The 15,712-nt window shown below is 53.5% G+C and overlaps 1 protein-coding gene across 1 annotated transcript; it reads left to right on the top strand.

The window, feature by feature from the left end:
• Nucleotides 1-5,655: 5,655 nt before the first annotated feature.
• HMOX1 (heme oxygenase 1) lies at nt 5,656-13,015 on the top strand. The gene is made up of 5 exons (XM_082422222.1): nt 5,656-5,811; nt 6,995-7,115; nt 9,319-9,810; nt 11,149-11,248; nt 12,303-13,015. The coding sequence occupies exons 1-5, from the start codon at nt 5,789-5,791 to the stop codon at nt 12,431-12,433; spliced, it is 867 nt and encodes a 288-aa protein (XP_082278348.1). The 5' UTR covers nt 5,656-5,788; the 3' UTR covers nt 12,434-13,015.
• The last annotated feature ends 2,697 nt before the right edge of the window (nt 13,016-15,712 follow it).

The following is a 15,712-nucleotide window of genomic DNA, read 5'->3' as shown; positions in this document are numbered from 1 at the left end:
CATGTGGAGCTAGCCGTGCATGTTGACCACAGGAGTGGTGCCAGCACTTCAGTTGCCTTATCAGCAAAATCAGGGGCAGGAGAAGGAGTAGAGGAGATAAGGAATGAAAAGGTGTTCCATCAGGGCCAGGGCCCCCCCTCTTCTCCTGCTTTTTTGTGGGTGAGGGCACCCAGCCCTCCCAGGAAGGTCACGATAAGCAACCCCTGTTAAATGCTAACATTTCCTCGTGACCGTCTTACTGCTTTGGAGAGCTCTTTTTCTTTTTCCTCTCTTTTTTACTTTATTTTTATTTGTATTAAGGTACAGTTAATTTACAACGTTGTGTTAGTTTCAAGTGGACAAAGTGATTCAGTTATACATATATAATATGGGGAGCTCTTTTATTAGGAATGTTCATCTTTTGTCTGTTACACGTGGAGCAAACGTTTTTCTCCCATTCTCCTGGTGGGGTTTCAACCTTCTTTATGAGGTCTCTCACAACCCTGAAAGATTCAGTGTCTTGCAGTCCAGGCTGAGGATGGTTTTCAGGGCTTGGGCTCGTCAGCCCTGCGGAGAGGAAGGCTGTGCTCCATTGCGGCTGCACATCACCGCTGCGCTCCCCATGCCACCCCCCACCCCACCCCCGCTGGGTCAAGGTCTGTGTGGGGCATGGGTGCGGTCGGGACACCCTGAGTGACCCTGTTTACCTGGGATGCCCCCTGCTTGAGGACACCCAGGCGGGGGTCCACCGATTCTCCTGGAACACCGGTCCAGCCGAAGCTAGAGGCTGCCCACCCCCCAGCCCCGTGTTCCCCCAGCCTCAGCGGGGGCCTCGCCTCTGTTTTTCACTTTGGAGCCTCGGGAGCTGCAGCCCTGGCCCCTCCCTGCAGCCCAAACCACTTCTGTTTTCCAGGCAGGCGTGCGGGCGGCGCCTTCGGAATGCTGAGTCTCCGTTTCCACGTTCGCCTCGCGCCGCTGCGTTTCTGCTGTGTCATGGTTGGGAGGGGGGACTGGCGGAGACAGGAAAGGCAGATTTTGCTGAGTCACCAGCTGCTTCCTCAGCCTCCAACGGGGTGCTTGGGGAAAGGGCAGCTTTCACAGCTGGCAGGAGGAAGTGAAACTTCTAGAAAAGGGTAGAAGCTTCCCACTCAAGTGTTTGCACAGCGTTGGCAAAGCCCTGTCCCATACATCTCAAAATGGATTTGTCCAAGACTGAGCTGCTGAGGTTCCCCCACTGCAGTAAACTGACAATTCCATCCTCCCACTTGGCTGAACCAAAATCTTTGGAGTTACCCTTGACTGCTCCGCTTTCTCACATCCCATTTCCTGTTCTTCGGACATTCTTGGTAGCGCTGCCTTTAAAATATCAACAATGTCCTAGGCCACTTCTCTCCCCGTCCTTTCCAAGCCACCATCATCTCTCCCTGGATTTGTGCAGTAGGTAGCCTTCTGCCCATGTCCTGTGTCACCCATAGCAACCAGTGATTGATCCCAGGAAACCCCAAGTGAGACCCCAGCACTCCTCCCCTCCAAGCCCTGCAGTCTCCCCTACTCGCAGAAGATCCTTGCAACGGCCTGCAGGCCCTACAGGCTCTGTTCACATCTCTTCTGCTCCCATCTTCTGCCCTGTCCCCTCCCACTCTCTGCTGCAGCCACACTGGCCTCCATGCTGCTGCCTGTTCCTGCCGGGTCTGTGCCACCTGGGGCCTCGGCTGTGCCTTTTCCCTGCGGCCCCAAAACAACGTCCCACCCCCCGACATCTCCCAGCCTGTATGGCCCACCCTGACCTGACTCTGATTTATCATCACGATCGCTGAGTCCTTCTCACGCTTCATGTCTCTCTGACTTCTCCTGCCAGGTCTCTTCTGCCTCCAGCCTGGGAAAGTTCTCTACTTTTCAGGGCTCCTGTGACTAGACTGGGCCCACCCAGAGACTCGAGGGTGGTCTCCCTACTTTGAGGTCTGTAACCTTAATTACACCCGCAAAGTATGACCCTCTTCGATGGTAACAGAACATATTCACAGGTTGCAGGGATTAGGCAAGGACATCTTCGTGGGACCATGATTCTGCCCACCACAGATAAACGCCCACCTCCTGGGTTTGAGGAGGATGAAACGTGACCACGCTTGGGAGAATGCTTGGCTCAGAGCAGACCCCAGTGTTTCTTTCCGATTTCCACTCACATTTGTGTCCGGTGCCCCCTGCCCCCTTTCTGGATCATTCCCCCAGGCCCAGACTCCATTAGGACCCTGAGCACCCACATTCTGTCAAGGTGGGCTTCTAGCCTCTTCAGCTTCGTACCTCCAGCGCACATACAAAACTGGCCCGTTTCAGCTGCTCAAGCATTTGACTCTGAAAGGAAATCCCAGAGAGAGGGTGGTGGGTTCTCTGATGCAATAAAGCTGTAACGCTGGGAAATGGCAGGAAGGGTCTCTCTATCCGTCCCTGTCCTGCTTCCCAAAGCTGTCATGGCAGATACCACAAACACAGTGGTTTGAAACAACACAGATTTATTCTCTGGAGTTCCGGAGGTCAGAAGTCTTGAAATGGGTGGGCAGGGCTGCATTCCTTCTGGAGTTCTAGAGGAGAATCTACTTCCTCGCCTTTTCTAGCTTTTGGAGGGTGCCTGCTTTCCTTGGCTCGTGGCCCCTAACTCCATCTTCAAAGTTAGCAGCACAGCATCTTCCAATCTCTCTGTGTCCTGCTTCCCTTATCACATCACCTTCCGTAACAGTAACCCTCCAGCCTCCCTCTTATACGGACTTTTCTTATCACATTAGGCCCATGAGGATAATATAGGATAATCTCTCCATTTTAAGATCCTTAATTTAATCCCATCTGCAAAAACCGTTTTGCCATGTAAAGTAACATATGCAGAGGTTCTGGGGATTAGGATGTGGACATCAGCCTGCCACAGGAGGAGAAAGAATACTATTCAAATCATTCCAGTTGCTTGAGGACAGGGAAGGGGGGGGAAGTCAGGAAGCTGAATTAGCGTGGAGAAGGGCCGCAAGCTCAAGACTGGGACAGACGAGACACTAGATCAACTCTGACCCGGCCTCCTTTGCCCTGGGGTTGTCTGGGACGGAGGGGTGGTCTCTTCTTACCAAGTCAGGGGCTCCCAGGGAAGAAGCTGGAATGAGTAGCAAACCTGGACTGGAGCCAGGAACTCTGGGTCACTGAGGGCTCTGTGTCCTATGGGGCACAGCCTGGGGAAGTCATTCCCCTCTTGGGCTCTCTGCTCCCCCATGTTAAGTACGAAGATGTCAGATCACACGAGCTTTACCATCTGGGGTTTCTGAACGGACAGGCTGATGGGAAGCATTCAGACCTTCACACTCTTATCCTGTAAACTCCTAGAGGACAGACTAGCCCCCCTGTAAGAAGGCATGTGGTGTGGGGGTCAGGATTATGGGCTGTGTGGCTTCAAAGTGCCATGGTTTGAATCCTGGCTCTGTTATCACTAGCTGTGTGACTTGGGAAAACTATTTAATCTCTCTGTGCCTTAATATTTACATGGACAAAACGCAGATGAAAATGACAGAGCTGTTGCCAGGATTAAATGCAATCTTGCACATAAAGGTTCTGCACATAGTAAGTGTTCAATAAAGTTTGGCTCAGATCGCAATTTGTAATTGTAGCTTGATTCCAGCCCTTTCTGGCAGCCTAGCAATATTATCATGTTTACTAGAAAGAGATATTGTGGCAACTATTTATTCATTCATTCATTCAATGTTGTCTGCTACTTGCCAGGCATGGTTCCAGTCTCTGGAGATTTCACAAAACAAAGCAAAGCCCCTGCCCTCCTGGAGCTTACATTCTAATGGGGACATCTGTTTCTAATAGTCGTTCTCTCTAGAAAGTTCTTGGCAACTCTTTTTCGAAATCTTTTAGCAGCTCCGGTTCTAGGTCTGACCTCTGTGAATCTTGTGAACCAGTAAATGCCACCCTTTGTAGAATGAGCCTTTCAAGGACAACCTTGGAGATGACTTCTGGGCTGTAGTGGGATAACCATGTTCCTTCGGTCGTCTTCCCCTCCGCTGTATTCTGGGAAACGACACTGCACCTTAAATTTTGAAATCTTGGTGCTAGACTGCTTGGGTTCAAACCCTTAACCTCTCTGCCTCAGCTTCCTCATTTGTAAAATGGAGACAATAACAGTACCAAACTTACAGAGTTATTATGAGGATTTAATCAGTTAATAGGTGTTCAGTGTAGCGTCTGGCACACAGTCAGTGCTCGGTGAGTATCAGCTGTTAGCAGTGCTCTCACTGTTCATTGAAGCAGAAGGTGGGTATATAATTTATACCAAGAGCTGAACTCCTTGGCATATAGCCCTTCTATCTAGGAGGCTCAGCAACCCCCAGGTCGCTGGATTGATCTGGTGACTGAAATTCAGGTCAGTGACCCTGGAAGAGTGTGATTCGTGGGCCAGAGCTCTGACCTTGGACTGGATGGACACACTGACCTCCCGTACCCGCCTGGTTCTTCCAGACTGTCTCCAAACATTGTAGACTCCTATAGGGGTACAGCTGGGAAGGACTGCCTCAGCCACCGTAGTCCCCCAGTCGGGGAATCTGTGCTTGACGGGCGCTCCTCAAGCCTGTACTCACGTTCCTTCAGAAGTGGGGCACTTGCTACCCTGTTTACAAACAACATCCTGATAAGGAGCCAAAATTACCTTTTTTGTTTGTTTTGTTTTGTTTAATCTAGAATCCAGTATTGCAGCATTGCGAAGGGGCTTTAGGAATCATCCTCGCTGTTTGTTTTGTCATCTGGGCTCACCCAGTGACCTACTTATCCCCAGTCCTAAGGGATCAGTCTCCTGCATAATTAATTCCATAGTTGATCAGAGGGCCAGCTCTGTTCCAGGCCTGGTGCGGGCACTGAGGATGAGATGAATCAGACCTGATGAGTCCTGGAAGAGCGCCCCACGCAGGTAAGCAGGGAGGTGGTCTGGGTGACCAGCACTGGGTCCAGTTGGGTACCAAGTGCTAAGAAGGCCTGGAGGAGGCAGGCAGCGACCTGGACTCACCCTGGGGCTTGGGTCCCGTCTTCCTGCTTTATGTGTGACCTTGGGCATCCCACTTCATTCCCCAGCCTCAGTTTCGCTGTCTGTAAAATGGTAGTGATCTACCCCACAGGGTAACTGTAGGGATGAACCATGAACACAGTGCAGTCTCTAGCACTTAGTAGGTTCTCAAGGAAAAAAAAAAAGGCCCTAAATGGACATTTAAAGGGAGTATGAGGAAGCAGGCTGCCAGCTGAGGGACCCGGGAGGAGGTGATATTTAGGGAGCAGGCTGGGAGGGGGAAGGGGGGAACTGCAGGCAGGGTCTGGGGTCGGTGAGTCCCTGACGTTGCCCCACCCCCCCACCTCCTGCTCTGAGAAGCGCTGCCTCCCAGCTCTCTGGAACCATTCAGATCCCTGGAGCGTTCAAGTCCCATCACTGGGTGGGAGGCTCTGGAAGTGGCAAGATCACACAGCTGCTCAGATTTCCAGCAGTTGTTGGTTTTTTTTTTTTTTTTTTTCTTTTCACGTCCTGTTTTAAATAGCTTTGTTTTCCAAGGGTCATATGACCGCTCCTCCTCCACCCCCGCAGGCCAGGGGCGGGTGGGGCGCGGGCCTCCGCGGGTGTTGCAATGTCGGGCCAGTAAGTGTGGGTCGGCTTCTGTCGGCGGCCACGTGACCCGCCCCGGGGATAAATAGACGGCGCGGTCTGGGTTCTGCACAGTCGCCCTCCCGCCTCCTGGAACCCGTCCCGAGCCGTCGGAGCCAGCACCGGATCCCGCACCAGCGCCGCCGCAGGATGGAGCGCCCGCAGCCCGACAGGCAAGCGCGGGGCGAGGGACCGGCCTCTCCCGGGAGGGGCAGCCCCTGCCCTCTCGCCGAGCTGCCGAGACTCAGCCGGGAAGCAGGAAGCGACCTCGCTGGGCGGCCGGTCTGCTGGGCTTTGGTATAACGAGGAGCGGGGTTCCAGTCCCGCCCGGTGGGGTAGTCGGAGGGATGAAAGATGATTTACATGTCTGGCTCCCTGGCTCCGGGTGGGTGACCCGATGGGAGTGTTGCCGTGGGCTCCAACTTTGTTTTTGGCTTTGGACTTGCGTGTGCTTGGAGGTGGGTGTGTGCTGAATCCGAGATCCTGGGGGCTGTCCGAGGCTGGGTGAGAGTGCCTGCTTTTCTTACTCGAGCCGCCTCTTGGTCGCATCCACCTCTCACTACCTGTTGGATGCAGGAGCAGGACATCACTGTGGCTACTGTGTCCGCGTTTAGCGATGAGGATGGCACAGCTGGGGGAGGCAGCAAGGCCAAGATTCCCTGGCTAGCTGAGATGTCAGCCTTGGTCTGTCCGCCTCCAAGTCTGGCTCCTTCCCTTCTCCCAAGAATTTGATCAGCACGTACAGAAGAGGGGATGATGTTTCTGGAAGAGGTGTGGGAGAGAAAGGAGAAATGACCCTTTTCTGGGAGGCGAATACAGACATACGGCAGAAATACTCTACGGAAGGGACTTTTTCTTTGAGTAAAGCTGAGTTTACGTAGCCTTTTTCACTCGAACACTTCTGTGATGAGCGAAGTATTATAAGGGGTCATGAGATTTGTATCTGAGCTCAACAAAGTTAATGAATTAAATCTTGAGTCTAAAAGCCAATCAGAGCGCTTACAAAGTTGAATGTGAATGTGCGTCCTGCCCGCCGCTGCTTCTCCCTGGGTTGTGTTGCTCCCTTCTCTCCTCCATTGAGAATAACTGGTACCACGACTTCCCTCTTGGTTTGGGGGGTGGATCGTGTTACATAGTATCTTAATGACTGGAAAGCGTGGATGGGGCTGCATGTTAAGGCAGTTGGGAACATGGCTGTTTATTAGGTGGGAGGCTGGATTTCTGCAGAGAAGCCTGATAAAAGCTGGAATCTCTTTTAAGTCTTGCCGAGAGGCGGGGGTACCCTCAGAAGCTCAACGTTGGGAAGAACCGTGCTCAGAGCCACCCCCTTGTTCACCTCCCTCCCTTTCTCTGTAGCATGCCCCAGGATTTGTCAGAGGCCCTGAAGGAGGCCACCAAGGAGGTGCACACCCTGGCGGAGAACGCCGAGTTCATGAAGAACTTTCAGAAGGGCGAGGTGACCCGAGAAGGTTTTAAGGTATGTGGCCTGGTGGTACCAGCCCTGGCAGAGGGTATGTTGGGTGTGGGTACTCCCAGGGCTCAGGGCAGTGGTTTAAGTGGGGATGGGGACCAGGGATGCTGAGGGGCCAGATGGGCATGTTCAAGGGAATGTTTTTACAGATCGTGACATTGAGGCTCAGAGAGGGGAGGTGACTTACCCAAAGTCACACAGCACATTCACAGCCTGCTATGTGGTGGTGTGGAGGGGCTGGGGCAGTACTACCATCAGCTGACCACCTAGGCTCTGCTTGGCATTTTACTTAATTTCTAATTAGTGCCTCAGTCTTAATAAGGAAGATGAGGAAGGGAAGGCTCAGAGAGCTTAAGTAATTACCAGAAGGTCACACAGCCAGTAGGTAAATGGGAAAGGCCAAAACGGAACCAAGGCTGGTTTCATTTCAGAGCTTATGCGTCTGACCTAGTTCTCATCTGCCTCTGAAGGCAAGGGGGGACGTGGGTTCGAGCCTAAGTGCATCCATTTCCTAATAGTAAGACTATGGACATCTCATCTATCCTCCCTAAGGTACCTTTTTCTCATTCATGAAATATTTTTCGACAGCAGGGTTTTCTTTTCTTTTTTTTTTTTTTTTTTGTTTGTGCTGCATGGCATGCGGGATCTTAGTTCCCTGACCAGCGATCGAACCAGTGCCCCCTGCAGTGGAAGCGCAGAGTCCTAACCGCTGGATTGCCAGGGAATTCCCCGCAGGGTTTTCTTTAGTGCCCGTTGTACGTGAGGCACAGGTTTTGCTAGTTCCCAGTACAACTGTGAAATTCACGCAAGTAGAAGGAAAGCATGTGGCAAAGAACCAAGCAGGTGCTGGGTGTGAGGAAAGGCTCGCTCGGGTTGAGCTGTGGGGCTGGGGAGCTGTAGCCCTCCACTCCTGACACCCCTGCCTTTTGCTTTTGGGAGCCTCTCCCACTTCCAACATGAGAGGTGCTTCAGTGAAGGGAGATTTAAGGTGCAGCTCTAAGGGGTTGGGGCCCTGGGCTATCCCTTGCTCCCTCGTTCTCCCCCGTTCCCCCCCAAAAAAAGCTGACATACAGTTGCTGAAATGAGGCTGGGGCAGAGGCAGTGGGGACGTGGCTGCTGGAGTATCCCATCCCCAGCCACTGTAGACTTTGGGTCTTTCTTCTCAGCCACCGAGTTCAAAGGCAGCACAAAGAGCCACGAGAGGACCCAGTGCTCGCTCGGATTATGGTGATGGAGGTAGCATTTTTTATCACCATGGCTTTTGATGCATGTGCTAAGTGCCAGGCTGCACCTAGTGCTTTACCTGTGTCATCCTGCTGGACCTGCACACCAGCCCCATTACTGTGTGGTTGGATTATCCCTCTTTGCAGGGAAGGGAACCGAGGCTTGACTTGTGCAGAGCCACTCAGACCTCACATGGCCCAGAGAGGGCGAGTGGCTTATCCATGGTCACACAGCTGAGGACTGGCTGAGCCGAGTTAGAACCAGGTCGGTCATAGTCGAAAGCCCAGGCTGTTCTGTACCAGGCTGCCTGGCTTTCTGCCCCGGTGAGAAATGGCGCGGCCGTGAACGTTTATGGCTCAGAAATCATCTGGAAACCTCAACCAGAACATTTAACCTTTGTCCTCCTTCAAACTCAAACTCGAGAATTAATGTGTAACGGGAGTTCCCCGAACCAAGGAGTACTGGCCCTGTCCCCCAGCTCAGCTTCCAGAGGGGTCCTTTGGGGAGGAGAACCATGCCCTGTAGATGGTCACCCAGAGGTCAAAGGCCGGAGGAGCCTGACATCTCCTATAAGTACTTTCATTCATGTACGTTTTCCAGAGCCAGGATGGCCCCCCCAGCCATGCCTGGGCTTGGCTCCATTTCCATTTCTTACTAGCTGTGTGACCTCCATGTCGCATACTCTCTCTGAGCCTTAGTTTCCTTTTCTGTAAAATGGGCATAGCTATGCCTTTGTTGGATTTTTCCAAGGATGAAGTGAGGCTGCGTCTTTTATCCAGTGTGATAAAAGGGTTTTAGGCCCAGACAGTGCATGATCGAATTTCTCTCTTGTGACACTCCCTCTGGCTGCTGTGTGGAGGGGATCGGAGGGGCTGGCAGGAGGTGGGGGCCCGGCCCGGGGAGGTGACGAGGGTCCCTCTGAAGGCAGTAGTGCGAAGGCACTGAATGGGGAGTTCTTATACCAACCTGCTCGCTCTGGTTTCAGCTGATAATGGCATCTCTGTACCACATCTATGTGGCCCTGGAGGAGGAGATCGAACACAACAAGGAGAACGCGGTCTACGCTCCCCTCTACTTCCCGGAAGAGCTGCACCGAAGGGGGGCCCTCGAGCAGGACATGGCCTTCTGGTACGGGTCCCGCTGGCAGGAGGCCATCCCCTACACGCAGGCCACCAGGCGCTACGTGCAGCGACTCCAAGAGGTGGGGCGCGCCGAGCCCGAGCTGCTGGTGGCCCACACCTACACCCGCTACCTGGGTGACCTGTCTGGGGGCCAGGTCCTCAAGAAGATCGCTCAGAAGGCCCTGGACCTGCCCAGCTCCGGAGAGGGCCTGGCCTTCTTCACTTTCCCCAACGTTGTCAGTGCCACCAAGTTCAAGCAGCTGTACCGCTCCCGTATGAACACGCTGGAGATGAACCCCGAGGTCAGGAAGAGGGTCCTCGATGAGGCCAAGACTGCCTTCCTGCTCAACATCCAGGTGAGGGTCTGGCCGCCCTGCGTGGCCGCCGCGTCCCCCAGCTTCTCCTCCAGGGACATTTCACGCAGAGCAGGGGAGGGGGGGCCGAGGGTCACGGTTAGGGGCAGGGGCTCGGGGGCCAGGGTTCCAGTTCTGCCACTTACTGGCTGGGTGATGTTGGGCAAATCCCTTAATCGCTTTGTACTTCAATTTCCTCATCTGTAAAATGGGGAAATGACATTACCTCGTAAGAGTTGTGAGGTTTAAGTGAATTTAAATCAATCAGGTCCTAATAGCATGGCCTGGCATGGCATCAGCTGTCTAATATTAGCTAGGGTTATTGTGGGGTGTGAGCGTCACCATTGTGGTACTCTGTGACAATCCTCTGTGACAACATACAAGTTGCCTGTGCATTTGTGTGTAGCCAGGTTGGCACTGTAGGGGTTACGGGTGCTGCAGACATGGCCTCCGCCTTCTGGGCCTCTCAGCCCAGCCAGGGAGGCGGGATGCGTCTTTCTATAGGTGCCTCAAATCTAGGGGAAGGTGAGCTTCAAGCAAGGCCTTGCCTTGAAGGATGACTTCTTGGGCAGCGCTGGGGGTGGGTGTGTTCCCAGGGCGGGTGAGGTTTCTTCTAATCCGGATGTTGTAGAATCCCATCGCTCTCCCCCCACCTGGAGGCCCCATGGGGACTGGGGCTCCCAGCTTATGCTCTCCCTGCCTCTTTATTCCCAGCCTGGGCCCCCAGAAGAGCCTGGTCCGAGCACTCCTTACGGAGCAATGCCCCCCCTCCCTTGCATTCCCCTAAAAAACATCATCGCCCACAAAACCTGGTCAGTCCTCCAAGAAAATCTGTCTTTCAGAGAGGTGGTGTAGAAAGAACGGGAGGTTTGGAGCCAGAGCCCCGTGGGAGGGTCGGCTCGTGCTGCCTGACCTCTGGGTTACCCTCGGCCCCAGGCACTGAATCTCTGGGAGCTGCAGTTTTCTCATCTGTAATCCCTGGCTAATGAATACCATGGAGCACACTTACCAGGGGCGAATCTCACCAAGAGAATTGAGTGCGTGCTAGAGTACCACTCGTGACATATAAGTTGCAGAGGGATGCAGCATAAGGGCGTGAGTGGCCACGGTGAACCCTGAATTCAGGATGGCTGTTACTGGGGAGCATTTGGGGAGGAGCAGGCAGGCGGGTCAGATGGACTTGTGACGTCTTATCTCTTAAGCTGGGTGAAAGGTCCATGGATGTTCAGTATCTTTTCCTGTGATTCTGGTATGTCCTAATGTTTCACAACCAAACCTCAAACCTCCCGTCAGCTGGCTGGTCCCCACCTCTCACAGAGACATGTGTCTTTTGTCTTGAAGCTGTTTGAGGAGTTGCAGGGGCTGCTGACTCAGGACGCCAAGGACCAGAGCCCCTCGCGGGCACCAGACCTTCGCAGGCGGGCTGGCAGCAGGGCGCAAGGTGAGGGCTTCCAGGGGGCGGCATTTGGAGGGCGTATGGCGCAGCTCTCTGGCTCCAGCACCTGTTGACTCTTCTGTCTCTTCAATGTTTTAAATGAGAAGTCGGGCGTGGGCAGAGGGCGTGGGGCCAGCCTTCAGCGGGTGACTCCAGCCACGTGGGTGACCCCTCCACGCCTCAGTCTCCCCAGTTCTAGAATCAGGGAGGTTGGGCTGGTTCTAGGTCACTGGCTCGAAAGGAAGACTTGCACACCAAGGACCCTCAGAAGTCGTGGCAAAGCTCTCTCCCCTCTGAATTGAGGTTCCTTTGGGGGCCTTTTAATGGCTCCCACGCAGAGATGCCCTGACATGGGGCAGGGAGCCCAGGACAGCTGCTAGCTCTTCCCCCGCCATGGACGCAGGGAAGACATGTAATCTCGGGGTCGTGTCTCGTGTTAGTCCCTCCCTCACACTTCTCAGACAGCTCTCGACGGGGTGGCTGTGCTGAGAGAACATCTGGGAAACTTCCAAAAGCACCAAAGTGCTCCACCAGATGTCCCCTGACACCCCTGTGGGTGGCAGTGTGGCTTTGGGAGTTGGGGGAGGGGAGGCGTGAGGCTCAGCCACCTGCTTGGCGGGTCACCTCAGGCCTTCGCTCCTGGGGCCGCCCTCGCCCGCCTGCCCTGCGGCTTTCTCATGTGTGCTAGGCCCACGTCGACCCCTCTGTTGGCGGGATTGAGCCCAGGAACGTTGCAATGTGGCCAGTCCTGGTGGGATTGGCTCCCTGGTGGGGGTGAGGGGACTTGGCCCTAACGCACTAGTTCTCAAAGTGTGGTCCCCTGGGTATCCCTGGAGGGTCCTTCCTCACAATGTGGCCGAAAATGGAAGACTGGAGAGCTTGGAGAAGTAGTAAGCTCCCTGTCTTCGGAGGTATGTAAGCAGTGGCCAGAGGGCTACTGGTTTGCATTGAGCGGGACTGTACTAGACCCTGCTGAGGCCCCTCTGCTTTGTCTTTGTGTGATGTCAGACGGGCCCACCTCTGTCCTCCTGGTGTTGACACTGTCCCCTTTCTCTTTCAGACTCTGCTCCCACGGCGGCGTCCAGGCGGAAGCCCCAGCTCAGCATCCTCTCCCAGGTGCCGCTCACGCGATGGTTGCTCATGTTCAGCTTTCTGGTGGCAACGGTCGCCGTGGGGCTTTACACCATGTGAGTGTAAGCATGCTGGCTCCTGGCCGTGAACTCTTTTTGGAGAGGTGACAGCCTCTTGGCCGGCTTCCTTCCCTTGGGCATGGGGAGTGGGAGCAGCTGTTGGGGTCCCTGCCGTCTCCCTGCGTCCCTCTCTCTCTGGAAGAAAGGAGTCTGCGGCATCTCCCCCAACCAAAAGCACATCCAGCCAATGACCTGAACTTCAGAGTGGGACGAGGGGTCCTGCCCAGCCCCGAGGGCACCCTCCCCACCCCGTTCCTGCAGCAGAGCCCAAAAGATGTAGCCAGAAGCGACCGCTGTCGTGAACCTCCAAATGCCCTGGGTCCCCGGTCTCCTTGTTGACATGCTGTGACCGCCTGCCCCCTGGGCCATGGCAATTTTTGTATAAATATGCAAAGATGTTGTGTCTCGTGTTTCCGTCTTGTTTTTGTTGGAGCCCCTTTTCGTTCCTGACTCGGCCTGAACTGCGGTATTTTGTTGTGTTCTGTTTTGTTTTTATAACAGGGTTGGGGTGGGAGGGAGGGGTTTAACAGTACTGTGGCCTTGGTCGCTAACTTTTATGTGAAATAATAAACTACATGGCTTAATAGTAACTTGAAGTGTTTTTCTTGGGCTCTGTTACCTTTGGGGAGCTGACTTTTCCTCACTTGTTTCTTGAAAGCCTGGTGGGGAGAAGGGGTGAAGGTGGGGATGGCAGGAGCTGGTTTGGGATGTTGTGCTCTGTTCTGAGGATGGGGGGGGTGACCTTTAAGCAGTCGGTGGGCAGATCTTGGTGGTGAACCCTGCTTGATGCAAGACTCAGCTTTACTGAGGATGGGATTCCCTGTTAGGCTGAAATGAGCAGATTCTGGGATAAAATTTGTGTCCTGTACAGTGAATCCTAGGGACTGGAGTATGAGCCCTGGTTCAAATCCCTGCCACTCCATTTTGTAGCTCTGCCTTTGGGGTTATTAACCTTTTTGGGGCTCAGTTCTGTCACCTTTAACATGAATACAGTGAGACCCAGCTCATCTGTTCTGAGTAGCAAATGAGATGCATGTAAAATGCCAACAGTGTACAACACTATTATGAAACAAGGGAGATCAGTGTTTGTGATTCTTGCTAAGTGACTCTCGTGCTGTACAAATCATCTCACCCATGATATCATCTCATTTGATCCTCAGAGAAAAGCTGTGAGGAGTGTTAACGCTCTCTGAGGGTCAGGAAGGATTTAAACCAGGTCTGGCGAGTTCTAAACCCAAGTCTTTTCCACTCTCCGAAGTCCCGAAAGCCACTGAAATGGTAGAAATGCAGCCTTCCAATCTGGGAGAGTGAAAGCCCTTGGCTGGAGGTGTATTTAGCAAAGCAGGGGACGAGGCTTTTCCTTATACGACTCCTTTGTGCGTGAGGACTGGGCGCCAGGAGACCTCTCCCTAGTTCTGGCTTTGTAACCAAGTCTGGAACCTTGGTTAAGTCACTTCAAGTCTCCTTGAAACTAACAATAAACCTGCCTCCTACAGCTGGTAGGAGGGTCCAGTGGCCTCCAAACCCCAGTCTGTGGATGGTGGCATCAGAACACCCGCGTATCCTGGGCCCCACCCGGAGAGGTTCTGATTCTGGAGATCTGGGACAGGACTCCGGAATCACTGTTTATGGAAAGCTTCGGCGCAGTGGTTAAGAATCTGCCTGCCAATGCAGGGGACACGGGTTTGAGCCCTGGTCGGGGAAGATCCCACATGCCGCGGAGCAACTAAGTCCGTGCGCCACAACTGCTGAGCCTGCTCTCTCGAGCCTGTGAGCCACAACTACTGAAGCCCGCGCGCCTAGAGCCCGTGCTCCACAAGAGAAGCCACCACAATGAGAAGCCTGTCCACCGCAACGAAGAGTAGCCCCCGCTCGCCGTAACTAGAGAAAGCCCGTGTACAGCACCGAAGGCCCAACGCAACCAAAAATAAATAAATTTATTTTAAAAAAAAAAGCTTCCTGGGAGATTCCAAGGTGCAACCAGGTCCAGGAGCCACTGTTTATGAGATATGTATGCCAAGGGTAGGCATTCAAAACAGCGACTTAGCTCTTCCCACCCTGGGCCCTGTTTCCAGTTTTTTGGGACAAGGGCATTGATACCGTTTGTAGTGATGAAGGAAGAGACGGAGAGGAGAGAGAAACATCTTCAATTCTACTAACAGGAAAATGGCTGAATAATTTGTATTCTATTCACACGGTGGAAAATTAAAGAACTGTTAAATAGAATGAGTTAAAGCTATGTCTCCATGCAGACGGACCTCCCTGAAGGTTCAGATTCATTTGATCTAATTTTGAAACCCTATAAACAGACTCATATTTTAAACACTCGCCGTAAGTATGTGCCAGTGTAGCCTATGGAATAAAAAGTCCTTTCCAATAGTTCATGTTGCGGGACTTCCTGGTAGCACAGTGGTTAAGACTCTGCGCTCCCAATGCAGGGGGCCCGGATTCAAATCCCTCGTCAGTGAACTAGATCCCACATGTATGCAGCAACTGAGTTTGCATGCCACAACTAAGGAGCCCACGTGCTGCAGCTAAGGAGCCAGCCTGCCGCAACTAAGACCCAGCGCAACCAAATAAATAATAAACAGAAAAAACAGTTCATGTTGCCAGTGAGAATGGAAAAGAAGGGAGGGGAGATTATGCAGTCCTTATTGCCGCTTGAGAATCCGTCAAGTTTTGCCAGATCTTCCCGTTTTTCAAGTTAGGCTGGGAATCTGGTCATGAATTTTCACAAATTTTAAGCATTGCCAAATAATGAAAATTCTTATACAACTAAAAAAAGAAGAAAAAATCACCAATTGGGTCTAAGAAAACATCCCTCGAGTCCCAAGTTTGAGTTTGGTCCTAGAGGCGTTAACGAGACCAGAGGTGGCTTCTTTCTGATTAATCCCCGACTTTTGGAAGCGTGTTTAGGGTGAGAGCTGGGAGCGCAGGCAGGCAGCGCCCCCTCCAGCCGCTAGGGGGAAGCAGGCTCACACCCGGCAACGGCGTCCTTCTCAGGGACCTATAGCTTCTTCCGCCCTGTGGCTCTGAAAGGGGTCGTTTCCTCCTGAGACTTTGAAAAAGGCTTAAAGAGTACACAGAAGAGCCCTCGCACGCCCGCGCCGGCCCTCGGCCCGCCCCCTCGGCCCGCCCCCTCGGCCCGCCCCCTCGGCCCGCCCCCTCGGCCCGCCCCCTCGGCCCGCCCCCTCGGCCCGCCCCTCCGCCATCTTTGCGCCCCGCCCCGCCGCTACTTCCGGGTCAGTTTCGCGCCAAATTGTCCAGCACGCAAAATGGA

The sequence above is a fragment of the Balaenoptera physalus genome (assembly GCF_965194825.1).
Source record: "Balaenoptera physalus genome assembly, chromosome: 13".
NCBI lineage: Eukaryota > Metazoa > Chordata > Mammalia > Artiodactyla > Balaenopteridae > Balaenoptera > Balaenoptera physalus.
Note: the sequence above shows the minus strand (reverse complement) of the source record. Positions and strands in the feature narration are given on the sequence as shown.

Bases quoted from the DNA above. Each gene is read 5' to 3' on its own strand.
- HMOX1 (XM_082422222.1), top strand. From the start codon at position 5,789: ATGGAGCGCCCGCAGCCCGACAG. The intron at 5,812-6,994 runs GCAAGCGCGGGG...CTTTCTCTGTAG, and splicing joins GAGCGCCCGCAGCCCGACAG to CATGCCCCAGGATTTGTCAG. The intron at 9,811-11,148 runs GTGAGGGTCTGG...TTTGTCTTGAAG, and splicing joins CCTTCCTGCTCAACATCCAG to CTGTTTGAGGAGTTGCAGGG.